The 15,679-nt window shown below is 47.5% G+C and overlaps 1 protein-coding gene across 4 annotated transcripts in view; it reads right to left on the bottom strand.

The window, feature by feature from the left end:
* Window positions 1–15,679, bottom strand: part of Snx29 (sorting nexin 29) — a 389,041-nt gene that overhangs the window by 29,092 nt on the left and 344,270 nt on the right. For all 4 annotated transcript variants that reach the window (XM_034506447.2, XM_076937433.1, XM_076937434.1 and 1 more), the window contains one exon: window positions 8,316–8,456. In XM_034506447.2, the coding sequence (XP_034362338.1) occupies window positions 8,316–8,456 (141 nt within the window). The remainder of the gene's footprint in view (window positions 1–8,315; window positions 8,457–15,679) is intronic.

Here is a 15,679-nt window from a genome sequence, read left to right as displayed (position 1 = left end):
AAAGCTTCAAAACTCATTACAAAAAAAGAACTTCACCTTCCCTCAGAAGGCAGACGCCCCAGAAAATGATGAGAATCGTCTGGGGACTGAGCCTAATGCTTCTGTGACCTGGGAGACAAAGAGCTCTCCAGAAAAGGCCTCTGCTGCTCAGGATGCAAAACCTTCACAGTCCTTCCTCAGGAGGAATGAAGGCTGGTGGGATGGCTACTCCTGGTTGTCAGCTCAACTAAAACTCAAATGGCTGGGCACACTGTGAGCAAGGTTTTCTTACGTAAATCATTTGAAGTGGGAAGGCCCACTTCTAACCTGGATCTGGAGGCAGGAAGACACACGTTAATAGGGACCACATCTTCTGCTGGCAGCCTGTATGAGAATACAGAGATGGACATGCTCTGTTCCTGCACGCCCTCACTCTCACTGGCAAGTCCATTTGCTCACTGACTTTAGAACCGGTTTTTTCAGGATGCTAGTGTATACAGAAGCCCGGCTCAGATAACCATCCAGCCTTATGGATTGAGCAACTACTGAGTTCTTAGATCTTCCACTGGTAGGCAGCCATTGTTGTACTAGCCTGAAGCTAGCTCGCTCTCTCTCTCTCTCTCTCTCTCTCTCTCTCTCTCTCTCTCTCTCTCTCTCTCTCTCTCTCTCTCAATAAACATTTATTTATTTCAGTTCCAGAGAGATGTAAAAGAAAGGTTTTCTTCAACTGTTTGTTGTAAGTTGGAAGAACATTGTAGCAATTGTGTATAACATGATGTGTTTGGAATGATGAATAGATGGATAAACTGTGTGTGTGTGTGTGTGTGTGTATAAATCACACACACTTGATAAGTTCTGTTTCCTTAAAGAATGATCACTAAAGAACATGATTTTGGGTCTGCAGAGGTGGCTATGGTAGAAACACCTCAAGAATATGAGGGCCTGAGTCAATCCCCAAGACCTGAGTTAAAAATCATGGCTGGTGGCTTGCCTTTATCATCCCAAGGCAGAGACAGGCTGATGCCTGGAGCAGCCACTGGCCAGTTAGCTGGAGAGGTGCTCTCTCAAATAACCCAGGTGTGTAGTGCCTGAGCAATGATACCCAAAGCTGATCTCTGGTGTCCATGGACTTGCACACATGCGTGCACACACAAAGAGCACAATTCAGGACCTACTGTTCCTCCATGCACAGAAGTGCAAATCTGGCCTCTGCTTATATGAGACATAAACAACTCCCAGGGGTACATGGGCTCCTGAGAAGTTATTGCAAGAGCTAGGATGCCTCAGTTGGGCTGACTGATTGTAGTCAGAGAAGCAGAGATGTAAATAAGTGTTTACAAGAATGGGGGTCAGGTAGACACAGCACACGTGGGGAGAAAGCGAGGCTTGGTTTCTAGGAATAAAGGAGTCCAAGGTGCTACTTGCTTGGAGACAAGTCATGTCTCAGTAAACAACGTACATGAAGTTCTCGGAACCAGGAAGAAGGCCTCTCTAGCAGGAAAAGAACCGCAGGCTCACAGGCTCACAAAACAAAGAATGGAACAATGTAACAGCTTGTATCACCCAGTCCTTGGGAATATGGAGATGACCCAGTGCTGGCAAAACAGAAATAAAACATGCTGCTGAGAGGCAGGATCTGCCTCCACCACTGGAAGTGAACATGTCAGGCTACCTGGAGGATCAGCTTGGCAATGGTGTCTCATCAGCCAGCAGCCTCACACCAGGCAAACTGAGTCCCAAGTAGACATGAGGTGGTGGCAGCACACGGTATCTCTGCTATAGTGATCAAGCAGGCACGGTGGTGCATAACTATAATCCCAGCAATTAGAAGGCTGAGGTAGAGGGAATCATAGGTTCAAGGGCAACATTGGAAACAACACAGTGAGGCATTATCTCAGAGAAGAGGGGGAATACTGACTGTCTAAATGACTTCATCTCAAAGTCCTGTAACACCACTGAAGAATGCAAGCTGGGAAAGGACACAAAGAGTAGCATCATCATTTATGTGGAGTCATTAAGAGATAACACTTTTATAATCCCACCATAAAAGCACAAAGGCGGGGACCAAGGGACCAACAGCCCCATGCTGCTCCCCTCTGGGACAGGGGCTGCAATAAGAACTCAGCTGTATTTATGATGTTTAATTTCTAAACATTAACATTCATTCCATCTGGATGGAGATATGTGCTTACCCATTACAGCTTTCTGTGTACTCCAGGGACTATCAGAAAATTTTGCAGTATTTTTTTAGGAGCTTAGAAGTAGACAGGACAAAATGTGCATGGTTGTTGATTCTAGGTGGTGGGAAGATGGGTGGTTTTCTTATTCTCTGAGTTCCTTCTTTTTCCCTTCTCTCAAAGAGCCATACTAGCTGAGTGAGATGGCTCATGCCTACAGTCCCAGTGCTGACCAGGCATGGGCCACAAGATCACAAGTCCCGGGCCAGCCTAGGCTACTATCTCTGAGTGCAGACCCCAGACAGCAGAATAGACAGTAGATGGTTAAATGCAGCCAGCGTCTATGCTTCTAGGAACAGAAAAGATACTTAAACAGAGTGGAATACTATAGAGCAATGAAGTGGAGCCATCAGGTATCCCAGCAGCAACAGAGAGGAGTCTGCGAGCTGTGGTGTAGAGAGAAAAAGCAAAAGAGTTCAAGTTCAGAATTCCTCCATGTAAGGCTCTCAGGCCTCAGACAGTCTATCATTAGAAAGCAGGAGCAGGACTGTGGGTCACTGTGGAGAGTATGCCAGGAGGATGTTCCTGGTGCTTGGCTTGCAGGGCTGCTGGGATGTGTTCACTGTGGGGAAATACTCCAAACAGCACCCTCAGGTTGGAAGCTGTACCCCAATTTAAAATACCAGAGCCTGGAATCCCCACACTCAGGATTGAGGATCAAGCACCCCTCCAGGCCAGTTTTGGTGACAGAGTGAGGCCAGGCCAGGCTCTATGGCATAGAAAGACCTGCCTCAACAAATACAACAAAAGCCACTCCTCAGTGAGGTAAGGAGATAAAGGGCAAGGCCATGAGGCACCACCCAGGCCCAGCAGTGGCTGTGCTCCTAGTGTGATCACCTACAGGGAAGACAGTGGCGCTCTGAGGGAGGGTGGGGAAGGCAAGGTAGCAGGAAGTGCAGAGGCAGAGCCAGACTCGCCAGTGTCCAGTCTGTGCCTCAGGAACCCACCTCTTCTTAAAGGTTCCACAGCATTTCAGAATAGCAGAACCAAAGGGGGACCAAGTACTCAAACACATGAGCCGTGGTGTGTGTGGGGGTGTGGGGGGCAGTTCATTGTCAACCCACAGCAGGAGGCAGGGCACTGAGCTATGCTGGGTGTAATATGTAACAGCCAGCCTACACTGACTGCAGCCCCACAAGACCCAGAAGAGTCAGACGCTGCCAAGCAGCCGACTCACACAGAAGCCTGGTGACTTGCCCAAGGTTACACAACCAGTGTTTCCCAGTAGAAGGAGCCTTTCACCCTTTGCCCCCTAGATCTCATGGCTTCTGAAAGACATGGCTACCGAGAAAGACAGCAATTGAGCAGCCCAGAAAGCTGAGACCAGCAAAAATAACTAAAGTGCTGAGTATCAAAGGCACTGGAAATACAAACGTTTTCCCCCAGGATGCCAAAGACTGTGATACCAGCCCTCAGTATGAATGGGAGCACTGGAGGGGAAGGTGGCAATTATTCTCAATTACTCAAGAAGAGAGTAAGAGCCTAGAAGGGCTCTTCTCTGGTGCCATTTTAATCAGCTGTCCAAAAACACATGCAAAAACAGCAGATGGAACACAGGTTAAGTATATTCTGAAGGCCTTTCAAGCTGGAGGGGGAGATTAAATAATGATATACAAGCAATCTATTGGCCTAAAAACATTGTGGGCGAGATCAAATGCCCGGTAGAGAGTCAAGTGTCAATTAGAAAAGCAGCAGGCTTGGCATAAAAACCAGGCTCTCCAGCTCAGCCAGGCAGGGGCAAGGCAGGGAGACAGCCAGTTGTGGCCAGCTAATTGGAAAGGCTGTCCCCAAGTGCAACATCAGGTTTGGTTTTGTGAGACAGGGTCTCTTTATATAGCCCAGTTGGCCTGGAACTTGCTATGTAGCTAAGGCTGACCTCAAACTCAGGACCCTGCAGACTCAGCCTCCTGGGTGCTAGGACTACCGGTGTGAGCATCATGCCTGCTGAAGATGTTGGCCATCCTACTAACATTAGTTTTCCCATGTCCTGAGGACACTAGGCAAGGCAGATGTTGCCACCTGGGAATCAACCATCTCTTTCCATTAATGCTATCTGTGCATCTATACCAGCACCTGTCAATCAAATGAAAGACAAAACCAGAGAAAGAAAACTTATGGGAAAATGGCTGCCATGCAGCAATATCTACTGCTTGAGCTCAGGACTTGTCATGGGTTCATTCTCTGTGTTCACTCTGCCGACAAAAGGCAGCCTCTGTTGTCCATGGTTGTCCATGATGTCACAGGACACAGAGAACTGTAAATCAGGCAGAGTATGATAAGAAACCCATGAGATCAGACAAGGCTTCCTGGAGGTGTTACAGGCTAGAATATGCAACAGACAGAGTAGCCTTGCGTCCAACCTCTCCTTGTGTGTCAGACAGCAGAGATGGGTGCGGGGGCACCCACACTTCTATTTCTTTATATATGACTGCAAGATTTGTGTTAGATTTGACATTGAAAAGTCTCCCCAAGAACCCCATTTCCTCCACTTCAAGGCTGAGCTCATGTGTGTCACTGTCCTGAGATGACTTTCCTGGCAAAATGATGCTATCTACTGTAAAGTCCCTTTGGTGCAATTTACTGATCCAAGAAAAGATCAGGCGCCTCCCTGCCCTTGCTCAGTACAGGAAGCACCCGGTCTCAAGCAGCGCTACAGAGCTGGCTTTGTTTGGTCATGACTCCTTTTACTCCTCTATTTCTCTTTGGAACACAGCCATTGCCAATGTGTGTGTGGGGGGGGGGTCTCCCTGCCACGTCTCTCCACTCCACAGGTGCTCTCTCCATCACCTTTGGGTTCTGGGCATCGTGGCACTCATCATAAACTCCCAGCACCTAGCACAACAGCCCATACTATGGGACACACCCAGTACAAGGAAGTGTCCTTGGGAAAGTCACCAGCTGCACTTTCAGACTTCCTCTCAGGGTCCAGGGGCTGCATGGGGACAGATCCAGCTCAGCAAGCACCACTGCCTTCTGTGTGTGTTTTAATGAGCACTCAAAGGAATAATTTCTCCAACAAGTTGAAGGGCCTGACCTTGCCTCAGTGTCAAGTGAATATTCAGAAGGGCCTAGGGTTCTCAGCTCCCACTAGCTCACTGAACCGTAACAAAGCCTGGAGCCATAGATGTGGCCTAGTCTGCCTAGGCTCTAGCATATCCTGCAAAACCTACCGAGCAGAGAAAGGAGGGAGAGCAGCCTCCAGCTGACCAACAAGTTTTCTGTTGTTAGAATTCAATTGGGGAATTCCTGCTGAGACCCAGGACCTCACAATCTCCAGTCACCGTTCCCAGTGATTGTGGGGGAAGTATACAGACTCTCATGTGGCGCATACAACAGACTATGTAGCCTATTCCCTGGATGGTGCCCATGACAGTCAGCTCAGGAGTGAGTCAGTTAACAGCTAAGGCTCACAGTGACTGGGTGTTCATGACTCAAAGATGTCACCCCAAAGATGTCATGCATGGATTCTCCTTCATTATCCAGAAAGACAAGTGAGTCACCTTTGAAATACACCAGTCAGAGAGATCCCAACACAGTGACTTTTCTGGACAATTTGCATTCAAGCTTTCTAGAAACTTTGCCACCAGGACACCAAAGCAGATTCTAAGGTACTAGGCCAACATAAATCCACAAAAGCTTGGCCTTTAACTGAGTTCATAAAAGGTCCTTATGGGTACCGACAGTTCTACACCCTGACTCAGTCCTCTCTTGGAAATTGAAGAAATTGCCCAATTCTGTCCTGGTCTTCACTCAAAGCGGACTGGAGGGAAAGTGAGTACGCTTCAACCCCATGTGAAGCCAAGGTCACTGTCCTTCAGCCACTGAGAAATGACAAGGTGTGTGTCAGGAATGAGGCTGTGGCTGGTCGCTGTCAGGTCCATGTGTCTATAGGAAACTGGTCTGGATATCTGCTTGCCACCCAGCAGGTCTATGGTGAGCCAAGCTATGCAGGTGGTGTCCTTCATCCTCAAGTTCATTTATGCACAAATAAGTAAGAGTCTGTTCTGCAGACATGGGTGTGGGAGGGGAAAGTCCCCTCCGTGCACTGGCAGGGGTGGGGTTTCTCCTGCATGGAGGGACCAAGGATGAGCCACTCTACATGGGGGACGTCTCCTGCATGGAGAGGCACACTGCAAAGAGGAAACCCACTCCCAGTCCCCACTACACACAGGATAGACACCTGTTCTTTCTAAATGACTGAATTGCAGAAGCCTCATTCTTCAATGCGGAGCCTCAGTTGGTGAGGTTGGCTCATGGGACTGGTACTCTAGGCACACTTAACTCAGTGAAGGCTTATAAAATGGGGAAGGGGTCGCTGAGGAAGCAGGGGGTGGAGAAGGGGCTGCTTTAGCCTCATAGAATGCTCTGAGTGATGCAAGATGTATGGCAGGCTAGTTCCTAGAACTTATGTGGCAAATGGCCTTGGCAGAGGTGATTAACTTAAGAAACTTGAATTGGGGTCCACTGCAGATTTTCTGCATGGGCCCACTGTTATCCAAGAAGAGGAGGTGTGTGAATCAGGAAAGGCCTGAGGATGTGATAGAATAGATGGAGGGTCAGAATAATATGGTTTCTGTCTTTAGGAGGATTCTGGTTGGCAGCACACACTGGGAATGAGTTCTAGAGAAGGGCTCCTGTCAATACTATTCCCAGTTGCTTTTGGGTCCTCAAAGGGTCCGGAACTTCAATGTCTGACTGGCTGCTTAATATCCTGTCACCTGATTTTGATGGCTATGATGTGGAACTATCCTTGGAGTTAGTGGCTCTTTAGTGCCCAGGAGAGTTAAACCAGGAAACAGGGATGGGCTGTAGGCACAGTGGTGTTCAAGCTCCCTCAGCAATTCAAAGTGCAGACAAGGTAGGGACAATGTTTCCACTCACTAACAGGAGGGTGGGGATGACTGCCGGGACAGGTGACTGAGCAGCTGCACACTGGGTCCAGACTTGGGTCTGCCTTCTTCAGTCTCACCTAGCCTATTGTACAGTGACTAAGCAGTAAAACATTTTCAACAGAGGCCATCCCACCTTCATGAAAGAAATAGCCACAATAAAAGAAACCTCTCTGAGAAAGTCTGGTCTCTTTCTTTATGCATGTGAATAAGTATGATAACTGCAGTGACTAAAACTAGGGAAAAATATTGAATCAGAACAGCAGTCAGTAAGCATGACCAACCAAGATGTCAATTTATTCTGTGTTTGTATGTACATGTGTGCATTTGTAAGAGTGTGTGTGTGTGTGTGTGTGTGTGTGTGTGTGTGTGTGTGTGTGCATGTGTGTGCATCTGTATTTGGGGTGTGTGTGCACATGTTCTGCAAATGTGTGAACGTGCATATGTGTGCTTTGGTGTGTGTGTATGTAGGTTTGTGTGCACACATATGCATGTGAGTGTGGATACCAGAGCAGAACTTTGAGTCCACCTTGATTTTTAAATAGGGTATCTCATTGACCAGGAACTAGCCAATAAGCTAGTCTGGTTAAGCAATGAGCTGTCTCCCTAGTGCTGGGATTATAGGTATATGTCACATTTCTATAAGTACTGGAGAGTCACACTTGGTCCTCATGTTTGTATGACAAGCACTGTTAGGACTGAGCCAGCTCCCTAAAACCTTTTTGATTTTGAGAATTATACATTTGTGTGTGTGTGTGCACATGCACATGTGGAAGCCAAAAAACCTTCTTCCACCTTACCATGAGTTCCAGGAACTAGATTCAGTGTGACAAGCTTGTGTAACAAACACGTTTATCCACTGAGCCCTCTTAATGACCTGCTTTTAAGAATATTATCTAAAGGCCACAGCTGAGCCTGCCTGCATTCAAATTCTCTGACACACTCATACAACACGGGCAATGTTAAGTGTTTTCTACTGGAAGGGAACAGCCCCCACTGAGCCAAGCACACTAGCTCTCTGGCACTTTATAGGAAGCTATGCTGGTAAAAATGGGGGAAGCCCACCCACAGAAAGAGTGCCCTTCCCTGAGGTGTGAGCTCCTGAGAAGCTCCTTTCTCAGCTCTTCCTAACGTTGCAGTTTTCCTGTGGTGACCACAGTCTTCAAGGGCAGACCAAGCAACAGCAATGATCTGGCCCCTAGATGCATACCTTGTTTCCAATGGCCTTTTTGGGCGGGAAACTGTAGGCCCTTACTTGCGGGAAAGCACTCTGCAGCTGGTGGTGCAGCCCCCGGAACTCAGTGTACCGCCGATACACATTCCACTCGTCGTCTTTTATCCGAATATAGACCTGCCGAGGAGGGAGAGAGGGAGACAGGTTGAGCCCAAGCTCTCAACATCACCCTTGCAAGGGTAGATGCCACATCATTCTGTCAACAGAGGCCATGTCTGCTTCACACACCACAAGGCACTGACAGGTGGCACTGATGGCACCAGTGGGCACAGGAGAGACTCGGTGAGGCACACGACACTCAAGCCCAGCCTAAGTGACAGCAGAGCTGCAACTCCCCGTCACATGTAAACTGCCCATGGATACCAGTTCTGTAAGTCCCACAGGCCTGGGGTCACATTGACCAGTGCACAGAAGGGGAGCTGATTTGAGGCAAAGAGAGTGAGACTGAGATTTTCCAGAGTGCCGGAGGGCCTGGCAGGTAGGCCAGAAAGTCAATATCCGGACGGTATAAGCACATGCAGGGATATAACCTTATCTCAGCCAAGTTAGGACCCTACCCAGAGCATACACAAGATGCTGCTGTGTTTATGGGCTCAACACCTTCTAGGACACACAGCTACTTGGCAAGAAAGCCTGAGAAATGGGAGGCTCTTTTATTTATTTATGTTTTGAGATAGGTCTCCTTATGTTGTTGGCCTGGGCCTTGCTATATAGACCAGGCTAACATCAAACTAACAAAGATCCTACTGCTCTGTAGGATCTGCCATCGCTCCCAGCCGATGTGTTTTAAAAGATCATCCCACCTAAGAATCACAGGGAGGGCAAAGCACTGTGTCATGACTATTATACTTCACATAAAGCAAAGGTTCCCCACATTTTCAAGACCTCCTTACAGATCAGTGTAGACAAACTTCTCTACTGTGAGTGACAGGCTACATTCTTCATAACATACATTTAGAAGCCAACTCTTTTTACTCGGTGGAAGAAAGGTCTGCTTCCTATTCCTCTTCTCTCCCTGAGCCTTCTACAAGGATGCTTGGCTTCTGTCCCTCCTCCCCTACGGGAAGCCACACTCAGTTCTAGAGGCCCCATATTTCCACCCAGGATTCTGCAATCTGTACATCTAGTGCAGACCTCAGATGTGAGCTGCCGGCTGGGTGTGCATCCTCACATTCTTTACACAGGCGCTAAGTCTGAAGCCAGGCCCTACCCTGCAAGTCTGACCGCTTTGTCCTGGGTTATTGATTCCTCAAGAGTAAAGACAACATAAAACATCCTTGACACCATCGAGTTCCATTGCTTGCACGTTTTCAGGCCAGGCCGGCAGCAGTCTCCAGGAGCAAGGGGCTTGAAGGCCGGCAGCAGCAGGGCAGAGCTGACTCTCACTGTGAGCAGCATGTCCACATTCCTGCCTTTGCTAGTATCTGGAGTGCATTTTTGGTGCCCACTATTACTATACCTGGAGGCCACTGATAGCCAGGGGAGCAGAGAAAGTGTCAAGGCTCCATAGATCACCCATGACAGGCTCACCTCACCACCTTACACAGATGTGGATGAAGCTCTCAGCTCTGTGACTCCCACTCTAAAAGAAATGAGCCTCTGTGAAGTCAGCAAGTGGGAGGCCCAAGGTTGAACAGAAATAACACGCTCCAGCTAATCACAGGACCTTCAGCACTCAGCCCCTGTCATGTGCTGGGCATTATCCCAGGTACATGCCTCTCCTCTGTCCTCAGGCTAAGCTGTGAGGCAGAAGGTGGAAACACACCATCTTCAAATGAAGACATAGACTCAGATAGGCAATGTCAGTTGCCTGGGAAAAGAATCTGAGCCCAGAGCTGCCTTTTCCCCAGTGTCCCATGTTTCCTTCCCCAGGACTCCCCTGCAAGGTCTGGGGCTCACAGGGGCCTCTGGAACCCCTAACCATCAATAAGGCAGCAGGGTAAGGTACCTCTCTTTGCCCTTTTCCTGAGCATTTAATGTGACCTCCAAGTTTGTCCTTGCTAACAAGCCTCCTCATTCACACTTCCCTCCTCAGAGCTAAGGATCTGATCTGATAGAATAAAATGCCATCAAACACCTCCAGATGACTAACAGTTAATCCCCAACAACCTGCTTGGCATCCAAACCTGGGAAACCTGAGGTGCAAATGATTAGCTCATGAATTCTTTACCACAGAACTGAGTGCACATGCTGAAAACTGTTAGAGTCACTCATTCGTTCATTTGTTTAATTAATTAATTATGTAAGTAATTACTTTCAAGGACTCCTTCACCCAAATTAAGTTTGACTGGTTCAAGTTTCCTCAGTTGAGCCATGAAGACAATAATTCCCTGGTGAAATGAAATGCCAGTCTCTTCTATACAACCAAGTTCCCTTCTAAACGATGGATAAAGTCACTCATCTTGACCCAGCAGAAGGAAATAAGATAGGTGGGTGCTGCTGGGACCAGCATCAGGACCACTGCCTCAAGGGAAAGTGCAGACTTGAGATCCCTTTACTGCAGAAGTCTGTCACCCCCAGAGAGGCCTACACAGCACAAGGAGGCAACAGTAAGTTGAGAGCTTGAGGTGTGGGCCTCAGTCCCTTGGTGAGTGGACTGGGCCACAAGGAGATAAGAGGATCTGGGGCTCACCAAGTGAACAAACAACAAAGTCTAACATGGGGACCTGGAAGAGCCTTGTTCATTTCTACTGAGGACAAACTGTTACTATGCAAAGCAGGATGCAGGCCCTTCAGAAGCTCAGATAGAACTATGTATGACCCAGCTGAGGACACACCAGAAGGAGCCAAAGCCAGCACACTACCAACGTATATGTGTACTCTGGTTTATCAAGACGCTATTTACCACAGCCAACTTCAAGAACCAGGCTAGATGCCCATTAACAGTTGAATGGATAATGAGATCATCACTATACAAACTCAGTTATGTTTAGCTGTAAGGAATAAGATCATGTCATTTGTGGAGATATGAATAGGACTGGAGATCATCATGTTAAATGAAATAAGCCAGAACATGTGCCACATACACACATACACACACATACACGCACATACACACACATACACGCACACAAAGACACCCACCCACAGGTACAGGTACACATACACATACATCAGACATGAAATTAGAGGAAGGGCTATCTATGAAGAGTAGGGACCCAACTGTACCCTGGGAGGAAGGACAACACAGGGTGACACAAGTAAATGGTATCAAGGTATCTGCTGCATATATATAAAAGTCAGGGTGAAGCTTATCCTTCTGTGCAATGAAAACATGCTAATTTTTTTAGGTTTTTGAGATAGGGTTTCTCTATGTAGCCTTGGCTGTCCTGGAACTCACTCTGTAGACCAGACTGGCCTCGAACTCAGAAATACGCCTGCCTCTGCCTCCCAAGTGCTGGGATTAAAGGCGTGCACCACCACTGCCTGGCAAGACATGCTAATTCTAAAAACAAGAATACCTGCAGAACGTCATGGGCTCCCTCATGCTTCTCACTTGTCAGTACTGCTTGTCTGCAATGTTGCACACACTCTCCCTGTATGTCTCTTCTTTCTTGAACTTCATATAAGTGGAGTCATGCTTATAGAGTCCTCCATGTCTGGCCCTTCTCAGATAATGTATGTGAGGTGCATCCATGTTGCTATATATGCCTTCTCACTGATACTTTGACATGGCTGCATAATATTCCACTGTGATAACATGCCACCAGTATTTACCTGCTCTGCAGGGATGAGCGTTCAAGGTATTTGCAGTTGGATGCTCTTGTACCTGTCTCTTTGGAGTACGCAGATCTAAATGTGGGAGGAAGAACTATGCTATTATGAAAAACATCAATATTGTCATGAGCTAGGGGAGAAGCAAGGCCTCCCACCTGAGCACAAAGGATGGTGCTGAAGTGTCCTGCATCTCCACCAGAGAACAATGGTGGCATGCAGCAGACACGGTGGAAATCAATGGGAAGGCAGGGTCTGCATAAACTGTATTTAATCAAGCCTGCCTTTTCCTGTTGAGGACCTAGATGTCCAACTCAGACTGTGGGCAGTGCTGGCACTGTGCCCACTTACACATACAGTATGGCTGGACAGCCCTGAGAGGGAGGCCAGACACTGGGTTTGAACCCCAGTGCCACCTCTTGTAAGTTAGGTCACCTCTTACTTTTGGTAAATGAGGGTGATGCTGATCTTGGGAGAGCTGAGGGACTTCAGGATTTAGAACGGTGTCCAGTACCTGCATCAACACATCTGTCAAGTGTCAGTTGTTCCTTTCAGTGAGCACCTGGTCACACACACAGTGGGTGAGGGCAGGATAGGCAAGGAAAGAGAAAAAAGATCTGCAAGCTTGTTTTGGCAGGCATAAGTTCCAGGTCAAATGCCTGCCAAGCACAAAACAAGCCTCATTAGCCCAAAGCATTGGGGACATCAGACCAGTTGGCAGACACACGGGGCACAGAGCTGTACACAGGAAATGCCTGGGTCATCCTAGCTACCCTCAGTACACTCACTGTAATACTAAGGATGGTCTCTCACCCTGAAACTCAGTTCCTTCCTCTGAAGAACGGGGTGAAGGCTAGCCTCACTGTGTGGTCCTGAGATGCCATGCCTAACAGGCACAGTGAGCAGTGGCAGCTGCAGATATGGCAAGCCCTGTCACCTCCGTCATCCACTGCCTTTGTGTACATGAACTTCCCTATTACAGAATTAGGGGTAATTATAGGATGTGCAATCACGAAATTAAAGCAGGTAATTACCATGCCTAATTAATTGTCAAATGCTAGGCAGACAAGAGAATACAAACAGAAAGCATTGCTGTGGATGGGGCAGTTCCAGGTGCCCTCTGCTTGCAGAAAGCTCAATGGCAACACCAGAGGTCAGAACCTGACCCCCCTGGGTGGGTTTTCAAGCACTAAAATAAAGCCAGGATGCACCCGGGGCTCTGACTCAGCCTGAGAGGGGCACCCTCTGTGCTGGCTACAGGCCAACAAGGCATCTATACAGCCCTGTCACAAACACACCCAGAGTCCTAAACCAGAGAGCTATGTCAGGAAGGGGACCTCATGGGGAATAATTTAATAGCTGCTGTAAACCTTGACAAGGAGCAGACTATAGAGTCTGGCCCCCACACAACAAGGATTCACAGATACAAACTGTAGGTTTGCAAGGAAAACACCCTGCTGCCTCTGCTGGCTGGCAGTCACTGAACAGCAACCTCTTCACTCACCTTCTGCCCCCTATGAAGTCCTGACCCCAGAAGCAAGTGTTGAGTTCTGTATGACATCATTCTTTCCTCTCCTTGGTACTGGAGATTTAACTTAGGGTCTCATACATGCTAAGCAAGTGGCAACCACTGTGCCATACCCCAGACATAACTTTCACTTCTTATTTTCAGAGATCTCACTCTGTAGTTCAGGCTGGCCTTGAACTTGTGATCTTCCTGCCTCAGCTCCTCCCCACCCTCACCCCCTTGGTAGTGATAACAGGTCTACACTACCAAGCCCAGAGCATGTGAAAAGGCCCAGAGAGACACAAGGTCTTGTTTCTCTTAGAAAGCCCAAGTCTGACTCTACTTCCTGGAACTTGTGGACAATGACATATGGCTCAGTTATGCCTTTCAAAATGTACCGGACATTTTGCATAAGAAGTTCTCTAAAGTTCAGTGATTTTCTTTGTCTTAAAATGAAGCCATGGAACAAGTAAGACTTGTAAGCACCATTACATGACACAAAGGGCAGAGGAGACCAAGCTCAGAGCTGATGGAGAAGGGCTTGAAGCCACACCACATTCACACAGAGGAAAGCAGAGACAGCCTGACACTGACATGAGGACTGTCACCATGCAAGAGTCAGATGACATCAGACGCTCTTCAAATGGCTTAAGGTTCCTAATTCATTTTGTTTCCTTAATAAGCAGTGAGTGAGATGATTTGTGTTTTGGTTCATAGCCCATGTTAATGTATCCTCGCTCAACTTTCCTTTTAATGAATGGCTTCATGTGTTATTAACTGTAATGTCCTCGGTGCTAGAACAAAATGGCCAAATTACCATAGGACCACACTGATGGAGTGATATTACCGTGGCCAAATGCTGCAGAAGACAAACAACTTAGCTGAAAACAAACGACTTCAGTTCACTGGGTTATGTAAGCAAGGGAGACGAGAAGAAGAGACAGAGACACACTAGTTATTCACTGAAGATTTACTGAGGACTGCCAGCACCATCCACGAGTCTGTGGCAGAGATACAGAGGAGGCCTGGGAACTGGAATGGACCGGCACCATGCGATCTATGTACTACACCATTTGAGTGCCTCCTCAGAATGGCCTGGCCAATGGTTCCCAAGGCCAAATTGAAGGTGACCAGATTTGAAAACACTGTGTTTCAGACATGTTCCCTATCTTCCAGGCCCTATTCACATCAGGTCTCTTTCACTGGTCACAATTACCAGTGTTACCAGCTCAGAGGCAGCCTAGTGGCTTTTTCTTCCCCTTGTAGGTAGGCACTGGGGATCCTGAAAGAATAAAGCCAGGCTTCATCCCTGGCCTCTGAAACTTAGCTGGCCTGCCCAAAAAAGTGCAAAGAGCCTTGATGAATTCAAATGGAGAAAGATCTGGAGGAGAGGGACATTGCCTCTAGCTGGGTGAGGAATATGGATGCAGGAAATCAGCTGTTGGGTGTTTGGCTAGAACCAGACTGGAAAAGTCTAGGGGTAGTGTTGAATGTCTGTGTTGAGGCAAGGTGACTTGAGCTCAAGGCTAATGGTTGATTACACAGGGAAAAAAACCAAAAGACTGAAGAGGAGACTCAGTAAGTAAAATACTTGCTTCTTAAGTAAAAGGACCTTAACTCAAGTCCAGAACCCATGTAAAAAGGCAAGGCATTACTGTCAGCTACAAGTGCCATCTTACAGATGTACAAAACGATGGACATGGGTGTGGGGAGCCGACAATAGGCAGCTATCATCCTTGCAGCCATCTTGAGCCATATACCCTGATAAGAGACGTGATTACAATTGCCTACAACAGCTGAGCACACTCTGATAACATCTTGCTTTAGATATCCAGGATTTTCCCTTGGGTGTGTGAGACTTAAAAGTATGTGATTTAATGGCATGACTTAGAGATCAGATTTAGAGACAAGCCCTAAGGGCATGACTTAAAGGTGTGACTTATCAGAGTGGCTTAGAAGTGAGACATATAAAAGGTGAGAGGCAGACAGAAGAAAGCAACAGATTATTAGGCACTCGGCAGTACAACTTGGAGTTAGTTATTAGGCAACAGATTATTAGGCACTCAGAAGTACAACTAGAGAACAACTTGGAAGTAGGAATTAGGCACTCAGAACAGTA

Source organism: Arvicanthis niloticus, chromosome 6 (genome assembly GCF_011762505.2).
Source record: "Arvicanthis niloticus isolate mArvNil1 chromosome 6, mArvNil1.pat.X, whole genome shotgun sequence".
NCBI classification, from domain to species: Eukaryota; Metazoa; Chordata; class Mammalia; order Rodentia; family Muridae; genus Arvicanthis; species Arvicanthis niloticus.
Note: the sequence above shows the minus strand (reverse complement) of the source record. Positions and strands in the feature narration are given on the sequence as shown.